Below are 20325 nucleotides of genomic sequence, written 5' to 3' on the forward strand. Positions count from 1 at the left end.
ATAAATTAATATTAATAAACCCATCAATTTTACCTCCGTAGGGATTTATTTAATGTATTGAAACTTGATAAATTATTTATATTTTATTGCAGAACGCACTTTTTCCCAGAACGATTTTTTTATATACAATCCAGAGGGTGGCAGCACGCAACGATACGGAGAGTAGCTTCAGTTAAATAATCAACGAAGAAGAAAAGCAGGAAAACCAAGAGAGTCACCCGCCAAATTTGATACTAAACAAAGTCGGCCCCCATTTAATCCGACAAACTATGAAGAATTTGGACTTTTCCTCATAACAGCGGATTGTTCAAGACCGTCAACAATGAATTTAATGGGAAAGGGTAATGAATGATACGTCTGATATGAACCGAATGGAGAGTTTAAAGTTAAACGACTGACACATTTCTCTTTGTCGTAAAATTACTTCATTGTGCGATCGGTGTCGTAAAAATGTAATTTGTTAACTTTTATTGTGAGCGTTATGCAAGAACAATTACTGTGCGTTTGTTTTCAGGATGTGGCGATTTAAACCAGTTTGCTGGCAGGTAATGAATCAAAAATATAATCGCAAAAAACATATTTTCCAAAAGTGGTATACAAGAGCAGCCAACATCAATGTTAAATTGTGGTCCTCCAGTGGTGACAGCGATTCAATCAAAGTCTTCGTCCGAGTACGACCTCTCACCAAGGGCACGGGACTAACCACGGATGGCGATCAGAGCTTGTGTCTCAAAGTCACCTCACCAAACACCTTACGTCTGCTTGCCAAACCGGAGCCGAGAACCTTCACTTACGATCATGTTGCTGACATGGACACATCACAGGTTTGCGGTAGTTTTTGTTGTTACTGTCCCCATACTGGACTGTATTTGCGAAAAGAACCCCTTGTCATTCTTCAACAGGACTCCGTTTTCTCTTCTGTGGCCAAGAATATTGTGGAGTCTTGCATGAATGGATACAATGGAACCATTTTTGCCTAGTAAGTTGACAAACGTCAGTTGGAAGTGGCTCTGGATCTTTGCATATCACATCAGGGCAACATGTGGGTGATTATTATGTAAATTGAGCAGAAATGCTGCCCACTGGCACATTTCAGAAATAGGCTAATAACTAAACATTAACTTTGTTGAGTTTCTCACTTGATGACGAGTGATGCTCATTAACTGTTCTATTTCTTCTGCAGCGGCCAAACAGGATCAGGAAAAACGTTCACAATGCTAGGTAAGAATTCAGGTTAAATCTGCTGTTGTAGAAATAGTAATAAAGCCATTATATTACGCTACTAGGACCCTCTGAGTTGGACAACTTTACAGATGAACTTCGGGGTGTTATTCCTCGCAGTTTCGAGTACCTGTTCTTTCTCATCAACAGAGAAGTGGTAATGTTGTGCGGCACCACTTCATCACTATGACAATGAAGTACAGATGTTAGTTTATTATGTATAAACAATCATTCTTCCCTTTCAGTCTCGGTCCAAAACCTTTCTTTGCAAATGTTCATTCATCGAGATTTACAATGAACAAATCTTTGACCTCCTGGACACGGCCTCCGCCAGCCTCTTTGTCAGAGAGAACATAAAGAAGGGTGTGTTTGTAGAGGGGGCGGTGGAGAAGTTTGTCAGCTCTGCTGCCGAAGCGTACCAGGTAGAAATTTGTAATCCGATGTAAAACAAGCTTTTAATTGTTTCCGTGTAAGGTTATTGTGATGTATGACTTGTAGGTGTTGTCTCGTGGCTGGCGTAATCGCAGAGTGGCCTCCACGTCCATGAACCGCGAATCTTCCAGATCTCATGCTGTGTTCACCATGACTCTGGAGTCCAAGGAATCCATCAATGAGGTGGTGAACATTCGAATGTCTCAGCTGAACCTGGTTGATCTGGCTGGTTCGGAGAGGCAGAGAGACACACACACCGAAGGCTCCAGGCTCAAGGTGAAGATTTTTATTGTCTAGATTGTCTGTGTTATTACCAATCGTCTCTTAATTCGCCAATCTAATTTTTGCAAAGCTCATGGTATCAAAAGCAAATGGACTTGAACCCGTCCACGTCTCTGTGATTAGGATCCGCTGTTTTAACCGATCATTGCTTTGTACTCTTCCTCTCTTGCAGGAGGCCAGCAGTATCAATCGCTCCCTCATGTGCCTTGGTCAAGTGATCATGGCTTTGGTCGACGTGTCCAATGGGAAGAACCGCCATATTTGTTATAGAGATTCCAAACTAACCTTCCTGCTACGGGTGAGTCACTTGAGAGGTAAAATACGGTTAAGGACCAATTATTGCAAAAGAGCCTTAGTAATACACTTCAAGCAACAGAGTGTCATCATCATCACATGAAAATAGCATTGAAGACTTTCTGACATTTCAGGACTCTCTTGGAGGAAACGCAAAGACTTACATCATAGCCAATGTTCACCCTGGATCCAAATGTTTTGGTGAGACATTATCCACGTTACAGTTTGCCCAGAGAGCAAAGCTGATCAAGAACAAGGTATGGCTGCTTAAAAAGATCAGATCAGGCCAGGGTCAATTTAACATTATAGTATTATGTTTATTTTATTTTTTATTACAGGCTATCGTCAATGAAGACACGCAAGGAAATGTGAGACAGCTGCAGGCTGAGCTGAAGAAACTGAAGGAGCAGCTTGTGCAGGCTCTCTCGTCTCAGCAAGTGGATTTTGGAAAAGATGTAGCGCCAGGAGGACCAGGGCTCCCCATCTCAAGTAAAACTTGTGCGGAATGCAATTCATAACTTTCTTTCAGGTGTTTTGTCAACAAATGTTCTTGTCTCACCAGAGCTGTCCACGCATACCGAACTTGTCTCCTTGTACAAAGCTAAGTTCATGGCTGCTGTTCGTTTGTGGAAGAAAGGAGAGGAAGAGAAGACGGCACGGCACATTTTCTGTTTTTAAGCAAAATCTACTTTTCACATGAGCCGCGGTTTTACTGTATTTGTGTAACTGTGCACGGCAGGTTCTGCTGAAAAAGGCATCTCAGCTGGAGCAGGCCTGGACTCAGAAGGACAAGTTCATCCACTCCAGTCGGCTGATCATCAAGTTCCGGGAGGATCATATCAGTCGCCTGGAGAAAAAACTCAAGGCGGAATGTGGCATGCTTGCAGATGTGGAGTCGCAGGCTCTCATTGACCAGCTAAAAGAAGAGATTAGTATATTACGAGAGCAGGTAGAACTTTTTCTTTTGTCCCAACTACTACCCTATTTCACATCTATCTATTGTTCCGTGCCTTCAAGATTGAACATCACCCCAAGATGACTCGCTATGCAGCAGAGAACTACAGCCTCAGAGAGGAGAATCGTCAGCTTCGCTCCCTTGAGTCCGTGATGAAAGCTGAAGAGGAAGCAGCACAAGTTGCGCAAGAGCTTGAAGAAGATTTCCAAAGGGCCGTTGAGGCGGAGAAGAACGCCGAAAGTAAGTTGTGACCGTAAATATTGACCAGAGCGTATTTCCGAGTCTTTGTGACAAATCGCTTGCTGCTTCACAGCTCTAGCCGGTGCTTCAACTTCCTTGGCTACAAATGCGCTTGGTACAGCTGCAGTGGAGAAGCTGAAAGCTCAGATGCTTCAGAAACAATCTGACCTCACAGCAGTTTTGCACGCTTTTGAGGAGTACAAGGACATCACTAAGTAAGATGGAAATTTTACTACATAAACATGTATTCAAGCATTTTTTAAAATAATGCTGTATAGAAAGTCAACTGTTAGATGACTGTAATGAGAGTTGGAGGCACACAAAGCCCTGCAGCAAATAAGTTGGCAGAGTGGAGTGTGAAGAAACTTTGGATGCAACGAAAATGGTTGGATGTATAAGAAATGTGAATGTGGATTTTTTTTTCGGGTGCGTGTTTTCAAGGAAGCAGATGTCTCAGTTGGAGTCGGACAAACGCTACCTTGAGAAGTCCAACAGGCATCTGGAGAACATCTTGGAAGCCACAAATGCCTACAAAAAACAAGAAGTCTCCGAAATGAACAGAATTCATGTTGAAACTTTAAAGGTGAAGTTTGGATCTTTTCAGTTTTATGGACCAAAATAATTGAATGTCTTCTGCCACTACAATTTATTTTGTATACTACTGCTGAGTCTTCCTTCTTCAAACATCAGATTCTGACAACACCCACCAAAGCATACAACTTGCGCTCCTGTCTCGTACCACTGTCCAGCCCAGAACACTTGAATGGTAGCATCAACAATGTTGATGATCGTTTGGCCGAGTCACCCCGTTCGGAAACGACTGAGATGGCCTTGACTGAAGAATTGCGTCAAGTGCAGGTAATCAAAATTGTCGCGTGCACTTGAATGTGTATTGTCAAATTCACGATATTTTTTTGTGATTTCTCAGGAGCAAGCGAGTCAAGTTCGGTCCCAGCTGGGAGAGGAGGAGCTCAAAAACAGCAAGCTGGTGCAGCAAATTGTAAAACTCGAGGAGCAGATTCACGTCATGTCACAGGAGTGTGGCCAAAAGGAGGAGGTGAGGATTTCCTCATAGTTTTGGATACAACATTATTTCGGAGCCAATTTATCCCATTAAAAATAATGTGGCCTACTTTTATCCTGATGCAGCAACTGTCAGCTGAGCGCGCTAGCAAGAACAGCGATCATCTCAAACTCCAGGAGACCATCACCAGCCTTCAACAGAAGTATCAGCGTGAACAGGAAACTGCAGAAGGTGCCGTTTCTCTTCCGAATGTTTTCAAAACTATTTTTCCCCCAGATGGTGAGTGAAGTCGTGTTTTTCCATTTTCAGTATTGAGAAGTGAGATTCAGGACCTGAGGTTGGTGCTTCACTCGTCTGACAAGGAGCTGGCCGCTGTGAAGGCGGAGCTAAGCGACAAGCAAAGTATACAGCAGAAAGAGGCGAGCCAGCTCTCCAGCAGTCTGATCACCACGCAGCTCCAACTCGACAAAGTCCAGTAAGGAGCCGTTGGTCCGTTTTGCTGTGTTGAAACGTCACTGTTGCCCAACAATATCGCTTGAGCGACGTTATCGTTTCAGGCTGGATTGGGAGCAGCTTCTAGAGCAGCACCGCACTCTGCGGGATTCTTTTGAGCAGCTACAAGCCGAGGCAAAGTTTGAGGCTGATCTAGTGAGACAGCAGATGCAGGATGGGCAGCAGGAGATCAGCAAACTGAGAGCTCATATTGCCGTCAGTAAACTTGTAACCATCTTTTCCTAAACTCAATTCTGAAAAAGGTCTCATTGTGGTTTTGTTTTTTTCCTCTGCCATAGGAATTAAACAATTCTCTGGAAACAGAGCAAGAGCACACGAGCACCCTGACCTACCAGTTAAGCGAGAACAGAGAAAATACATCGAAGTAAGTTCTATGATTGTCTTTATTCAATTGTTATCAGTAAAAAAAAAATAAAATTAAAAGTTTTCTGGTATACTTTCAGAGAACTTAATGCAACGGCTGAGGAGAACACACGACTGAGCAAGCAAGTCTCAGACCTGACTGTTCAAATCCATCAGCAGGTCAGTCCATTTTGTATTCTCATGTCTCCTTAATTCTCACACAATCTGTTCCATGACCTCAGTTGAATTGAAAGTCACAAAAAGCCAAAGACAATGCAAAACAACAATAATTTTGATGCTCAATGAGCTGAAGGAGCTTTCATTGTATATTTGACTGTGTCCTTGTCATTTCCAAGGTCATCAAACTTGATCATCTTGAGCAAAAGCTGCGCACTGCCGATGAAACCATAAAAGGCCTGGAGCAGAAGGTTGAACAGGACAAAGTAGGCCCCGGGAAATGACTGTCCTTTTTTAGACGTTTCCAATTTTTCTACCGCCTGTCTAAATCTCTTTTGGTTTTGTCAGGATGTCGTCCTGGATCTGATCAACCAAACCAGAGACCTCCGCAGTGAGCTTAATCATAAGGAACAAAGCATTGCACATCTGTCAGGAGACATCAGCGATATCACTGTACAGTACTTGAAACCTAATTTTATTTCACCTTCTACGTTTGAGTCAAAATTTAAATTGACCCCATCTTCTCCAGGCTAAGTGCAACGCTGCCTGCTCGGAACGGAAAGACGTCGCAGAGCAAAATACCAAGATGCAAGCAGAAATCACAGAACTGAAAGAATCCTTAGAGAGAAGTCAAGCATCTAGTAAAATTGAGGTAAGCAAAAATCTGACACCATTCCTATCATGTGTCACAAAAACAAAGTGTGTACGTCCGCATGTGACAGGTCGAAGTACTGCAGGACGAAATCGCTTACGCAAATGAGGAGGTCGAAAGACTTGCAAAAGTTTTAGATGAGCACAACAACGTCCTTCAAGCTGCTCAAGAGCAAGCCGCTCAGAAAGACATTGTGATCCAGAATCTCCAGCAGAAGGTAATTGTCAAGAAGAGAAGAGTAATAATAATGATAATGTTAATCACTTAATCCAATCTAACTGTGTGGCGGCCCAGGTGCAACAGCAGCAGGGAGCTGTGGAAAAAACAATAAGAAATGAAGTTCTCAAACATGGCGAGTCAACTTGCACTCCCAAAGCAATACCAAAGGTAACAGTTGTTTCTTGAACGTTCTCTCCTTTTGCATGGCCTAATGGCTTTATTGTAACGTGCCCTTTTTTTTTTTGTCAATTCTAGACCCCCAGCACCCCGGGAAGCTTTAACCGGGACCTGACCCAGATTCTCGAGAGCCAGGAGAGGGAACTGGAGAATCGACGGTCCTCGATGATGACCATGGAGATTCTCTTGGCTGAGCTTAATGCTGAAAGAGCTGCCAAGAATGAGGAGATCCAACGGCTCAAGGTATGCACAGTAGAGGTTTATTTGGATTCAAGAGGATTAATTAACAACTAATTAAATTTATCAATAAATATTTGGGGAATTGTTTAGACCTTTTCTATTTTGAAATTGTCCAAATCCTCGATATTGCAGCAGTAACAGTATGAAAGCGAGCTCAAAATAAATAAATTAAAAATTCGCAAACATTTTTTTCCAACCAATAAATAAAAAAGCGATATCAACACTGTATGGTGGCAGTGCACTCAATTCGCGTCACAACTATCAACAGTTTACCAAAAGTAAAAAACAAAACATCTTCAAAAATAGGCTGCTCACTTATATATAATATACAATATAATTGATTAATAATGGGTTTTCTTTGTCCTCAGAACCAGCTGACTGAAAAAGAGGTGGTCCGGATGGAGATTCAGGGCTTGCTCGACCAGTTCTATACCAAAAAACCTCAGGGCGGAAATGCAAACAGGTTGAGTTGATTCATCCTTATAGGACACAGACGCTGAGGAACGTTAATAATGTTTTACTCTACAACTTTCAGTGAGGAGCTCATTGATGGCATCAAGCAGTCTCTTCTTAAAGAGCTGCAAGAAGAACGAGAAAAGAAGGTTTGTATTCTTCTTCCTCTTGATTTGAACGTTTTTCGACGTCATCATTGTTCCTGTTTTTGTCTCGTACAGGATAAAGTGATGCAAAGGCTTTCTGACACGCAAAAAAAGTAAGACCCCCCTATCTCTGCTTTTTGTTTAACCATGTTTTAACTCCTTTATATGTACTTCATATTGATCAAGATTATTACTTCTATTGCTTAGGATGCAAGCCCAGGATTCCATGTTGGCCCAGTCTCAGAATTGTGTCCAGGAGCTGACCGCAGAACTGAGAAACCGCTGCCTTGAACTGAGAGAGCTGAGCCAAAGAGTACAGGATGAGGACAAGCTCCTCAAGGTCAGAGCCCCCACAGTGATTTATGTATTTTCTTGATTCAAATAATATGTAAATATTTAGCACACAATTAATGTTTTGATGAATGAAATTGACTCCTCTTCCAGGAGAATGAGGTTCTCCGTAAACAGAATGTTCAGCTGTCTGAGGAGAATGGAAAACTGGTGGGACACAAGAACCACAAACAGAGGATTGAATACTTGGTCAAGTTAAAGAAGGACAACACCAGACTACAGGCGGTAACTATCATTTCTAGTCTTGGTTATTATTCATTTAAGGTAGATATTCTTGTTGATATTTTTTTTTTTTTGTGCGTGTGTATTCTCAAAGGAAAACGAAAAGCTTCGATCAGAGTTGAGCTTAATGCAAGACAACAATGGACCTTTGCTGTGATGTTGCCAATACATGACTGTAACAATTTTCAGTGGACAGTTTTCAAATCTTTTTTTAAAATATTTTTTTTACGTTTTAGATTTTTGCCAAATTGATAGTAACTTTGACATCATTTGGGCATTATACACGTTAAAAATGAAATAAAACATAAAACTATTTAATTTGCTTGTTTTCTTTGTTAGTATTTTATAGAATCATTCCTGAATTTAAAATTGATTTCCCAACGAGACAAAGAAAGAAGAAAGAAAACACATGTCGGTGTCATTTAAAGGAGAAATGCGTTCTTTTAAATATTTACATATTGTCAAACGTTGCATGAAATCCAAATAATTAAACTTTTAAAACTCCGCTAAATATGTTGTGAGGTGCTTTTCCACACAGTTGCTAAAGAAAATCCAGCAGAAAATGCGGTCCACCATTTTCGCCTTTTGAAGCTCCCTCAAGCTAAACGCCCACAGTGAGCAATTGCACTTGACCAGCACACGACTAACCGTCAACAAGCCGCACCATGTCGAACGTATTCACGGCCGAGCAAATTTCCAACTGGTTCACCACCAAGTCCTCGTTTGCCAACATCAACATCACAGAAAACGTCGTCGAAAAGAAATCGTCCGAGACGTCGTCGAAAGAGACGAGGTAAGAATTATTTTTAAGTATTGAAAAGTAACATTTGACCGCCCTAGCTAGCCTGTTAGCCCTCACTCGCACTTGCGCGAGTTTAGTTTTTGCGGAATTTATGTCGCAAACGAATTATTAAAAAATATAATCCTTACACAATAGACTAATGTAGGAAGACATTATTGTTTCTTCTGGTTTGAATGTTGTTATTGACGAATACAGCTATTTTGATTGCTATTTTGACTATGATGTTCGGTTATTTGTATTTGCGCTAAAGATAAAGGAAACTTGTGTACGTAGGGTGTAGCCTTTTTTAAAATTAATTTAATATATATAAAATTATATTAATATCTATTATTTTGGCCCCTAACCTGAAATTTTACAAATGTATTGGTGCATGTTTTAGACTAGAACAGGAGCCACCAAATCTAGTCCTCAAGGGCGCCAATCCAGCCTGTTTTATATGCATCCCCACTGCAACACATCTGATTAAAAAAAATAAAATAAAAAATAATCTGGATGGATATCAGGCTTAATAGAGCTTGCTGATGAGCTGCACATTTTAATTTATGTTGTAGTAGGGCTAAAAACAGGCTGGATTGGTGCCCTTGAGGACCAGCCTTGGTGACCCCTGGACAAGAGTATAATTTATCAACCATAGAAAGTTTCAGAAATTATGATTTGCGAATTGGTGAGGGTTTACTGAACATGTATATGTCATATTAAGAGTACCTAGTACCTATTAAAAGATTTACCTAGAAGAGATACTTTATAAATTAATTGATTCCTTGACTGCTGGCCTCATGGGAACTGGATAGAAATATGGAAGTTCCCACTCCCTTTTTGCTCTGAACCAGCTGGTATGGCGCATGGCTCTGTCCACATATCCAGACACAGTTGGGATCTCCTCCCTCAACTTTCCATCATTACTGCTGGCTTTGGCAACTTGCTGCTCCAAATTGTTGGGGTTTGTCCAAAACCCTGTTGTTTGGAGTTGCTTGGCTTTCCCTGAGACTCTTTGAGCTTCGCCACATTTCCTTTGATCGATGTCTCTCAGCACCAGCTTGAAGACGGTGACTAGCTCCCATGGCATCACTTTGCTGCCTGCAAGCACCTCACTAAACCTGTGGAATCGCACAACCAAACAAGTAGTTAGGGACATTTCAAGTTGTCTCAGTCAATCATAGTTTTGCTAGACAGATTTGAAGATGGTTAATGCCTTGCTAAATGTAATTCCATTAAAGTTTGATTTGTATTGAATAAATGCAAATGCCATGTGAATGAGTTTTTCTGCTGTACATAAACCGAGTAGTTTTATGAAAATTATTTGTTTTTTTGCATTGGGTGTTACATCTGTAGCGTAAATGTAAAAAGACAATTGTCTTGAAATTAGGGGTGTATCAAAAAAATATTTTGAAACAAAATTTAGTTTTACTGCCAAGATGCAACCGGTTTTTATTAGGGGTCTTTATAAAGTTAAGCCAAGCATTGTTGTAGATCTAATTGTTCTTCCAAAGGCTGTGAATCTCTTCTCATGATGCCTTTAAGGCAATTCTTCACCTTCCCTTCTTGTTCACATGACCTGATAGTGTGACATTAACACGCAATGGCTTTGTTGGCAGCCTGCCCTGCCTTCCTCCCCCCCTTCGGCTCGTGCGGGCTTCGCCTGCTGTCAGGCAGCATTTTGATGGCGAAGCAGCTACATGCTGCTGACAGCATGTTAATGTGAGGCTCTGAGACCATGGCACCTGGAGAGCACCGCTGCAGCGTGGATGGGAGGGATGCCGGCAATCAGTAGTTCCAGTTGCTCAATCTCTGATTTGGGGATGAGGGTCCTCCACCTAGGGCACCTCTGGAAACATGGCTGATCCACAGCGCTGTGCTCCGGGTCCAGCATACTGGCCGTGCACTCGCGCCCCTGCATGTGCCATAAAAGCTCCCGGATCAAGTCGTTGCTTGGTCGGTCCACAGGGCATCTCGGTGATGACGTTTCAGCTTGTGTGGTTGTATTACGGGACCATTTGGGCCAGCTAAAGAGTGGCATAGCAAGGAAAGCCCTGAAACACAAGTATTGGCCTGTGATGTCATTTGTAACAACAACAGCAGCGTTCTATTGTCTAGACTACCTTGAGTGTCAATCACTTCAAAGTAAACATGTCAAAACGAATCAGATAATTGGCAACTAAACTATCACAATTATTTTGATAATCCCTAAATTATTTAGAGCCATTGTTTACTTAAACTTAACTTCCCCGACTTAAAACAGTCCTCTGATTTCAGCCTCTCAGCAGTAATTATTCTCAGATTTCAATCGTCCATGCAAGCATACTCATAAGCAGACATCTGATTTTACTTTGGAAAACAATCTCTGAATCACTATCATAAAGGTTGCTCTTTTTGAATAGAAAATAAAATTATATCCTTTTAATGGAAATAATAATGGATTATTCTATAGCGACAGCGTGACTTCCAACCTACCTTAAACGCAGACAGAATAGTCAAGGGACGCTTCAAAACAGACTTTGAACTTTACATCTTTTGCTTGTCCAGTATAATCCGAGTTCAGCTGCTTTGTGCATCAGTGAGGAAAGAAAGAGGGCGAATCTGTGATGTGTGCTTGCTGTGGTACCATCAGGGTTTGTACCGCCCCTTGCCAGTGGCAAGGGAGGGCAAAGGCTACAGCGCTGACCAAAGCAAAGAGGAGGGGAGCTGAAATAAATGATGTTATGTTTAGTGTACAGTAGATTGGAGCAGTCGGTGTGAGATCCATTTTGGCTAAATGCCAAATGAGCTTGCTTGATTCAGTGTCACTCCCCAAATGTCATGACCCCAACAGTGCGTTGGAGCATTAAATGGAACATTAAATGGCATTTAAATTCTTGTCTAGTGAATGATGCTTTATAATTTCTTATTCAAGAAATGATCCATGAGCTTTTTCATATCTGTAAATTCTTCCAAATGTTTCCCACCAGTCCAGAAACGGTTCCAGATGACGACAAGCTGAAAAGTGCGAACAAGACAAAAGATGTCCGCCCAAGTGAGTATGAAAAGTTCTATCCGGTTGTAACTTCACATAATAAAATATTCCTTTTTTTTTTTTCTTTTCATCATAAGCAATAAACAACGCCATGCTTTACTTTCCGTATCCTTAGAAACCTATCCGCCACTTGCGAGCTACTACCAGCCCAGCTTCCCCATCGCCAAAAGCAAACAGGAGGTAAACTGTAGAGTCCATTTTCTTCAGAGCTTTGGGTGACCTCATTCACGTTTGGAGTTTTTAGCCTCTTCATTTTAAATTCCCATGTTTTGTTCTGCACTTGCCACTTTGGCCTGGCATTTATCAAATGATCAATTTGCTCTTTTTAAATTCACACTCATGAAGTCCCATGTGTGCATGCTTGTGTGTCCCCTTTCCAGCTGATTTCTCTCATAGAAAACAACTCTGTCGTGATTATTCGAGGAGCCACAGGCAGTGGCAAGACCACGCAGCTGCCACAGTACATTCTGGACCACTACAATGACAAAAATGCCTCTTGCAACATTATCGTCACGCAACCACGCAAACTCGCCGCCACCAGTATTGCGAGATGGGTCGCCTCTGAGAGAAAATGCACCTGTGGTAGTCTGGTTGGATATCAGGTTGGTGTATAGATATATTTTAATTTTTTAGGTGCATCTTTGAAAAATTAAGGCACGCAGTCAAAAGCCTTGTCGCTATCTCAAGACATTAATGTTGAGTTTGTGCACGTCGCCAAAAGATTCCATTTTGCTTGAAGGAGTTTAGCCTCCATTCCATCCTTGTTTAGTTCAAGTAATGCTCTCCTTGAATGGAAAGCTCTCTTCTAAAAAGTATTCCCCTGCGGCTGTGGATTTGTTCTCAAGTCGCATTTTTTGTTTCCGTCCGCCCTTTGTGTGTAGAGCACAAATGCTTCCTCTCTGTGCATCACGTTGGGCAGCGTTTGTCGTGTGAGGCACAAATCGGATGGACATAGTTGAAGATGACCCAATTAATAAATAGTGATTGCGATTTTATATCTTCATTTTAGGTTGGACTGGAGAAGACAGCTACTGAGCACACCCGACTGCTCTATGTGACAACAGGAGTGCTGCTGGAAAAACTGGTTGCTGCCAAAACCCTCACAGAGTACACTCATATTTTCATTGATGAGGTGCATATCAACATATCCAAATTGAAATGATCACAATCTTTGAGTCATTTGGACAAATAAACAACTCTTGCTTAAGGTTCACGAGCGCACTAACGACATGGACTTTGTCTTGCTGATCGTGAGAAGACTTCTTAACACCAACTCCCGTTATGTGAAGGTAAATCAAATCCGTGGAATTCTTTCCAAAAGGTTATGGAGGTGTCCTTAACAGTCGCCATTTTGTCCCAGATAATCCTCATGTCAGCCACCTTCAACTGCAAACAATTTGCAGAGTACTTCAGCACCCCTGTTGGTGGAAAAATGAGCTCAGCTTATGTGTTTGAAGTGGAGGGGACACCTTACGTCATTGAGGACTTTTACCTGGATGACCTGCAGGACTTGTGGCCAACTAATGTACGGGACATCGTGAAATACTGCTGATGCTTTCCTTGGAAATTTTTTTCATCACGTTGTCATCTTTCTTTTGCCCAGCTGAATTCGGCATGTTTGGATGAGCCCTATATTTCACCTGAGATGTACCATGTCGCCATCTGCCTCATTGAGAGATTTGACAAGATGGAGAGCGAGGCTGCCAGGTGAAGAGTCTTCGTAGAAGTAAAACAGTAGTTTGATAGCCCTGTATTTGGACCAAGAGGTGGAGTCTGTCTGCTTGTGTGTTTACAGTGATGCAGAGATGGAAGGCACTGTAAGTTTTGCAGAGAGAGGCAGTGTCCTTGTTTTCCTCCCCGGATTGTTCGAGATAAGACATATGCAAGAAGCCCTGACCACGCTAGTCCATAAGAGGTCTTTTTTTTTTTTTTAATTACCAAATGAATTATTTTGTACTTCATTTCATGTTTTACACTTTTTAGAGTTAGACTATAGCATGCAGCGAATCTTTGTCTCTTTATCCCTATTTAAGAAGCTTTGACGCCCTTGTGATTTTAGGTTGCAGGTTTTTGCCCTTCACTCCACTGTGACAATGGAGGAGCAATTTGGTGTCTTCCTGGCTCCCGTGCCAGGATACAGGAAGGTAAAATTCTTTCATGCTTCATTATTTTTTTTTTTGTTAGTTCACTAGTCTAATGTTGTCCTGACATTTGCAGGTCATCCTTTCAACCAACATTGCAGAAAGTTCAGTGACTGTGCCTGATGTCAAATATGGTTGGCTATCTTCTTTTTCGTAAACACTTCAAGGAAGTATTACAAAGTATTTCTTTTAATCCAAGATGCGTTTTGATCATTTTTTTCCTTTTTGTGCAGTTATTGATTTCTGCTTGGCGCGTCAGTTGGTTTGTGACAAAGAAACCAATTATCAGTCTCTGTGTCTCACATGGGCGTCAAAGACCAACTGCAACCAACGTAGAGGTACAGCACAAATATTTTAAATACGGTAAAGTATGTGATATAACTCTCATCTTCTTCTCTTCCAGGAAGGGCGGGTCGAGTTTCCAAGGGCTATTGCTACCGCCTCGTCAGCAAAAACTTCTGGAAGAATGAAATCCCAGACTACATGATCCCTCAAATGCTGGTCTGTAGCTGCTCTACTTAAAAATCGGTCATGGTGTCCCTATGGTGTTCATCCTTTTGTGCCCTCTCAGATTGCCCCGCTGTCCAAAATATTGCTGAAGGTGAAGCTGCTGGACATGGGAGACCCTCGATCCCTCCTTTCAACAGCTCCCTCTCCCCCCAACCTCAAGGAGATTACGAGGACAGCGCTCCAACTGAAAGAGGTAGCTAGCCTAAATTGCTATGCTAATAAACCACTAACGCAGTCATGACTACATTGTTCTTTTTTGCTCTGCAGATGGGGGCCCTGTCTGCTAAACAGGATGGTAAATGTCTAAATGGAGATGGGGAGCTGACATTCCTGGGCCGAGTGCTGGCCCAATTACCTGTGGACATATACCTTGGCAAGATGATTGTCCTCGGTCACATCTTCGGTTGTTTAGATGAGTGTCTCATCATAGGTCAGCATGTCCACATCTTTAATATAGTATTAAAGGCATCACATATCCAAATAAAGTGTGCTTTTTACACCAACTATGCTAACCAGCACTTCCATTCTCAGCTGCTTGCAGCTCTATGAAGACTTTCTTTGCCATACCTTCAATGCAGCAAGTTGCTGGCCAAAGGTGAGTCACATCTAGATCAGGCAGAAATTTGACATCTATTACATAGGTCACTTCGCCACAGATGAAGCCTGAATTTCACTTGAAATTAATATTCTGGCATCTGACTATTTGCATTCTAGGAGCAAGCTGGCTTTTGCCCAAGGAAGCCAAAGTGATTCCATAGCATTTGTCAACACCTTTAAGGTAATGCTAATATGTCAAAAACATCAAAACATTTTGTAAATTTTAAGGGATTTGCTCAAGGCTGCTGTTTTCTCCTTCCCTCTCAATTGTTAGGCATGGAACTCCTTCAAAGAGAAAGGACAGATGAGGGAGCTGAAGGTGCAGCGAAGAACCTAACATGAACTGACATGTTGATCTATTTATTTTAACCGATGCCACCTAAGCAGACTTTTAAAACGGTTAACAACCCTACTGTGTGATTATCTTCTATCCTCAGGATGCACTGATTTGGGGAAGAAAGAACTTCATCCAGATCAAGAGGATCCGAGAGGTACCTTTTTAAAAGGATTCAGTCCTCATCCGAGTGTCTCCCCTCTGATGAAACAAGTTGCAAGTTGCAACAATATCAACCAGTCTCCCTTTGTCCTCTATCTAGGTTGCAGAGCTTTATTCAGAACTGAAAGAACGTGTGAAAGAGTTCAACATGCATGTACCGGAAAACACCCGGCCCTCTGACTACACCAGCATGCACACACAGAAGTTTATTCTTCAGGTTTGTCGTGAACTTGATTGCTTCGAGGACTTATTTTCCCGCTAGCAATTTTATGCTAATAATAAAATAAAAATAGTTACAAGTCATCATTTCTTTTGCAGGTCGTCATTGCTGGTGCCTACTACCCCAACTACTTTGTGCAGGGGGACATTGATGATGATTTAGCTTCCAGAGAGTTGTGTGGCTTAAACCCCAAAACGACAGTGATGGTATGTCCTCAAATATTGTTTTCTTACTGTTCAGGTCCAGAATGATCACATTTTTCTCTTTCAGGGGAAGTCACCTCAGAATTTAGACTAATATAAGAACATGTTGACCAGTCAATGTTCTTGCATCAGTTGTCGCCTCATTGATAGAGCAAATCTTAAATTGGCTCAATGTACATTACATAAACATGAATATGTCATGCCCAGGTGAGAAGCCTCCCACCCTACAGTTTCCTTTACTACAAGCAGCTGCTCGCCCTGTTCCGCCAATGTGGACAAGTCAAAGCCATTGCCTTTGAGTGCTCCAGGTAAGGAATTAATAAATAAATAAATAAATATATATATTTTTTAATACCACTGATCACAATTTGTGTTTATTTGTGTGCACAGAGCATATGTAGAATTCTACAAGACATTACAGGACTCTGCAACCCTGCCTGAGGTGTGGCTCTCCCTCCTCCTGGCCCAGCAGAAAACTGCCCTGGAGCTTTCTGTCTACCCCATAGAGAATATCGAAGCCTCTGTCGGGAACAGACAAATAACTCATTTGAAATACGCACGGTATAGCTCTGTTCAAGTGTTTCAAGAAATAACCTTGAGAATTTGTTTTGAAAGAATTGAGATGATGCATGTTAGGCGGTTTTAGAACACGCGTTTTGTGTAAGTGACGGCACGATAACACAGACATGCTTTCTGTGTATAGGGTGAAAGTTGACTTACAGAGCCAATCAGTCCTTCCAGTGGGAGTGGTGAGCAGCACCCTTGACCCAGACAAACTGCCAGCCAGCCTCTGTTTCATGGTGAACGTCACAAAGGTCTGCATTTTTTTCCCCCATCCTGATATTTCACCCACATTGGGGTTGTCTCAATACGGCCATTTGTTTGCTGCAGGTGGTGGATGTGGGTCATTTCTGGGGATTCCAGGCAGAGGAAGCTAGTTTGGAGAAGCAACGACAATTGACAGGAGAGATCAACAAGCGCACTCTTGAGCCTGTGACTGGGTCGCTCTATCCTAATTTCATTTGCCTGGCGCCTTACGCTGAGGTAAACGACCAGAGCCTCTACTATCGGGCCAAGATCCAGCACATTTGTGGAAACACAGTGGAGGTGGGTGCGGATGACATTTTCTCACAATAATGTTTTGGACCAGGCGGTGAATGAGTAGCATGGCAAAATCAGCAGGTATAAGTCCACTCCACTCTCAGTCATCTTAATATGCATAGGTGGTGTAAAGATAGATTTATGGCTCGCCTCATCAATCATCACACTTTTACAGTCCTTGCCGTCTCAAGGTTGTGGTCATGCTAATCCATCATGCTCAACTCATTACTTTCCAAGTTCAACATGAAAGCACAGCCAAGCAAAGAATGCTTTTCTTCTTCAGGTGTTCTTCTTGGACTTTGGTAACATACTGTCTGTCCCGTGCAACACTCTGAGGGAGCTCCCATCTGACCTCCAGGGTCAGCCCTTCCAGGTACTTATCACTCAACTTCTCACTTTCCAACTTGTCAATTAACAAAAAGACAAATACTCTTCTCCTTTTCTCAGGCTCAGGAGTTCCAAGTGATTGAAATGCGTCCGTCACCAGAGTCCATCATATACGGCAACCAGTGGAGCAGCCATGCCCGTGATCAATTCATAGCGCTGGTGAAAGACCACTGTGTGGTTGTGTCGCTGTACTCAGTCCTCCACGACGTGATGCGTGTGCAGCTTCTCATCAGCTCTGGTACCACAAACAAAAGCATAGTCGACATCTTTGTGGAGGGAGGCCACGCTGTTCGTGCTGAAGAAAGCTTTGACTCTAAGGTAACAGAGGGGATCCAACAACTTGCATGTTGGATTCCTGTAGTTGTAGATCCAATAAATGTTTTCAGATGCTGTTTTTTCCATCATGAATGGTTTTTTTTGCCTTGCAGCAAAACCATGAGGTGCTGGTTTCTATGTACGAAGACATCGAAACTGGCATGTATGTCCGTAATGCTAACAGCAGTTCCTGGAAAGATCGCCAGAAAGATGACAAGCAGCTCATAGACTGCCTTCTCTCTCGCTTTTCCAAGAGCTGCCCGCCTTATTCCAGGACAAAGGTAAAATAAAAGTAGGGGGCTCAACCCAAGATCTAAAAAAAAAATAAAAAATAAGAACTATTATTTTTCATGTACAATTTACACATTCAGGGCTCAGGCAATGGCCAGTCACCGGCACAGCGATGAGTAGATTTTGAGGCTACTGAATCACTGCAACAAATATGTATCAACACATATTGTTTTTCCCCTAGGTTCGTCTGCATGGACCAAGCAGTCCTTACAAATGCCAATTCCACTCCATGTTCCACAATAAGAACATTAAGTAAGCTTCTCATGCCCGACAGCACAAGTCCAGCAGTTATTGCCTCTGCTAAATAACGAGCTGTGTCTTTTTCCCAGCACTGTGACCATCGAACATTCCAGCATCAACAGTATAGTTCTGAATGAAAATCCTCACCACAAGCACCAGAGAATGCTGGTTGCTGGGAGCGTGTTCATCAAAACCTCAGGTGCCAGGGAACTCAAAGCATGCCTCAAAATTCAGTTTGGGCTTTATAACACGTCTTGTGCCCCATCTAGTGTTTAAGAAAGGTATTACAATGTTGTGTTGCAGGTAGCATTTCGCCAGGAGACACCTCCCTCATGCCAGACATCCCTGGACTACCCGCCATTCTTACCATGCTGTTCACCCCTATCATGGAGTTACGGTCAGTTTCACATGAACATAACTGTAGCAATAAAATAGAATAGGATTATTAATAGAATTATACCCAGAATAGACAAGATTCAGTACCACATAGGAGCTTTTAACCATATAAGAAATATCTGTGAATTAACAGGACCGTGAAGCTAGTAGCCTCGATGGAGAGGGATTTACTGTACTCATTTCAGTTTCTTTCCGTTTCCTTTTTTAGCACTGATGAAGAGAGGACTCGCTACACCGGCGCACTCTGTGGTCTGGGCTGGAACAACAAAACAAAAAAAGCCATCCTGCCCGACCATGACATTGAATTGGCCTTTGATGTGAAGTTTGATATCGACGACATCACTGAGGTAATGGCAAAGCTATTTTTTAATATATTAAATTCATTCAAAAACAATCACATAACTATGGAGACTTTCCGCAGTGTTTGCTTTTTCAACTATTTGACTCGTTTGTCGCTCGGGTGTCTTCAGATAAATGCTTTGCGAATGGCAATCAATCACCTGGCGTGTGAAGGGCCGGGTGGCAACGTGCACTTACCGTCCGACAAGATAGGGCAGTTCCAGGAGGAATGTCGTGAACGTCTCATTAGGTCCTAACCACACTCCTGCACATTTGTCAGAATTTTATTTGTAGGATGAGAACAGACATTGGTTACCATTTTATTCAGATTGTTCACCAAGTCACCTCCGAGGGAAGTTGTCACTCCAGTCTACTTTAAAAAAGCAGGGAAATGGAACCAGGTATGATGGCCACTTTTATCAATTTATCTTCTGAGATGGATTATTGAGTATGTTGTGGTATGCTGCAGTTTCCGTACCTTGTGTGCTTTGTTTCAACAGGTTGATCCGTCACTCAAAATTGATGTAGCTGAGGTCAGAACGGGACAAACAAGAGGAGTTCTCTTTGAGCTGCATCCTCCACTTCTCCTCAACAACTGATGTGCTGCATTTGCACATTTTTCTTTTTTATATTTTATTTCAATTTTAGTCGTAGTTCAAGACTTGTTTACCAGCAGGACTGTGAAGCTGTAGGGAAAAAAAAAAAATTATTGGTTTGTACATGTTCGTTGAACATATCTCTCCGTAGGTTTAACGTTGAGATAAATTGTTTTCTTGTTCAAACAGTTCCTCGGCAGTGAGACAATAAAAATAATTTGTTCCAGCAGATGACATTTGCCAATCCTTCTTAAGCGCTGTGATCCTGCTTTTCACCATACACACTCGGGAGCATGAACACAGGCACACAGTAATGTAAGGTGAGTGGTGTTTTTGTTCATTACCTTGGATAATTTGTTTGCATCCAGAGCCCTATATATGAAATATCTAAACCTATCGATTCCCTGTATATTGTTAATATGCAATTATATTGGCAGATACACAGATCAATATTTCCTTGTAATATATTTTCCAAGCGCCCCTGCTCCAGTAGATTTATTTTATTTATTACCTTAACTTAATTTATTTCATGCCGTTACATCCCTGCATGAAATTGTTTGGTGAAATGGATACATTATAATTGTGTTGAACTGGAGCAAACCTTTTATCTGAATCAGCCATCTTTGTTGTTTACATTCTCCAAACGCTTTGAGACTGGAACCGAGACAATCCGAGTGGGATCCATCCGACTTCCCACCTTCTTTGAATGCACCATTAAGCACCAAGCACAAGTCAACCAAA

General features: G+C 42.0%; 3 protein-coding genes across 3 annotated transcripts; 2 read left to right on the forward strand and 1 right to left on the reverse strand.

Annotated features, from left to right (window-relative positions):
• The first annotated feature begins 174 nt into the window (after positions 1–174).
• On the forward strand, positions 175–8258 carry kif15 (kinesin family member 15). The gene is made up of 35 exons (XM_049739789.1): positions 175–341; positions 515–545; positions 638–824; positions 903–979; positions 1184–1221; positions 1287–1378; positions 1467–1643; positions 1720–1929; positions 2108–2233; positions 2364–2486; positions 2568–2718; positions 2792–2883; positions 2969–3178; positions 3247–3424; positions 3498–3639; positions 3866–4007; positions 4115–4282; positions 4353–4481; positions 4574–4679; positions 4758–4923; positions 5006–5156; positions 5240–5325; positions 5405–5483; positions 5660–5746; positions 5829–5933; positions 6010–6132; positions 6203–6349; positions 6427–6519; positions 6607–6771; positions 7137–7231; positions 7304–7370; positions 7443–7480; positions 7575–7707; positions 7812–7943; positions 8035–8258. Exons 1-35 carry the CDS (start codon positions 323–325, stop codon positions 8095–8097), a joined length of 4128 nt encoding a protein of 1375 aa, XP_049595746.1. The 5' UTR covers positions 175–322; the 3' UTR covers positions 8098–8258.
• rd3l (RD3 like) lies at positions 6965–11337 on the reverse strand. The gene is made up of 3 exons (XM_049739797.2): positions 11194–11337; positions 10464–10772; positions 6965–9839 (listed from the first exon to the last, which is right to left on the reverse strand). Exons 2-3 carry the CDS (start codon positions 10757–10759, stop codon positions 9485–9487), a joined length of 651 nt encoding a protein of 216 aa, XP_049595754.1. The 5' UTR covers positions 10760–10772; positions 11194–11337; the 3' UTR covers positions 6965–9484.
• tdrd9 (tudor domain containing 9) lies at positions 8394–19815 on the forward strand. Its single transcript, XM_049739791.2, has 35 exons — positions 8394–8733; positions 11688–11752; positions 11868–11932; positions 12133–12354; positions 12762–12884; positions 12961–13041; positions 13113–13277; positions 13356–13459; positions 13548–13667; positions 13812–13896; positions 13970–14027; positions 14127–14231; positions 14297–14394; positions 14465–14596; positions 14671–14833; positions 14935–14998; positions 15118–15181; positions 15275–15319; positions 15438–15491; positions 15597–15713; positions 15815–15922; positions 16127–16227; positions 16310–16480; positions 16623–16734; positions 16811–17026; positions 17304–17393; positions 17468–17725; positions 17836–18003; positions 18195–18265; positions 18343–18452; positions 18557–18650; positions 18858–18996; positions 19120–19238; positions 19317–19389; positions 19489–19815. The coding sequence occupies exons 1-35, from the start codon at positions 8606–8608 to the stop codon at positions 19585–19587; spliced, it is 3987 nt and encodes a 1328-aa protein (XP_049595748.1). The 5' UTR covers positions 8394–8605; the 3' UTR covers positions 19588–19815.
• Positions 19816–20325: the final 510 nt, after the last annotated feature.

The sequence above is a fragment of the Syngnathus scovelli genome, chromosome 14 (genome assembly GCF_024217435.2).
Source record: "Syngnathus scovelli strain Florida chromosome 14, RoL_Ssco_1.2, whole genome shotgun sequence".
NCBI classification, from domain to species: Eukaryota; Metazoa; Chordata; class Actinopteri; order Syngnathiformes; family Syngnathidae; genus Syngnathus; species Syngnathus scovelli.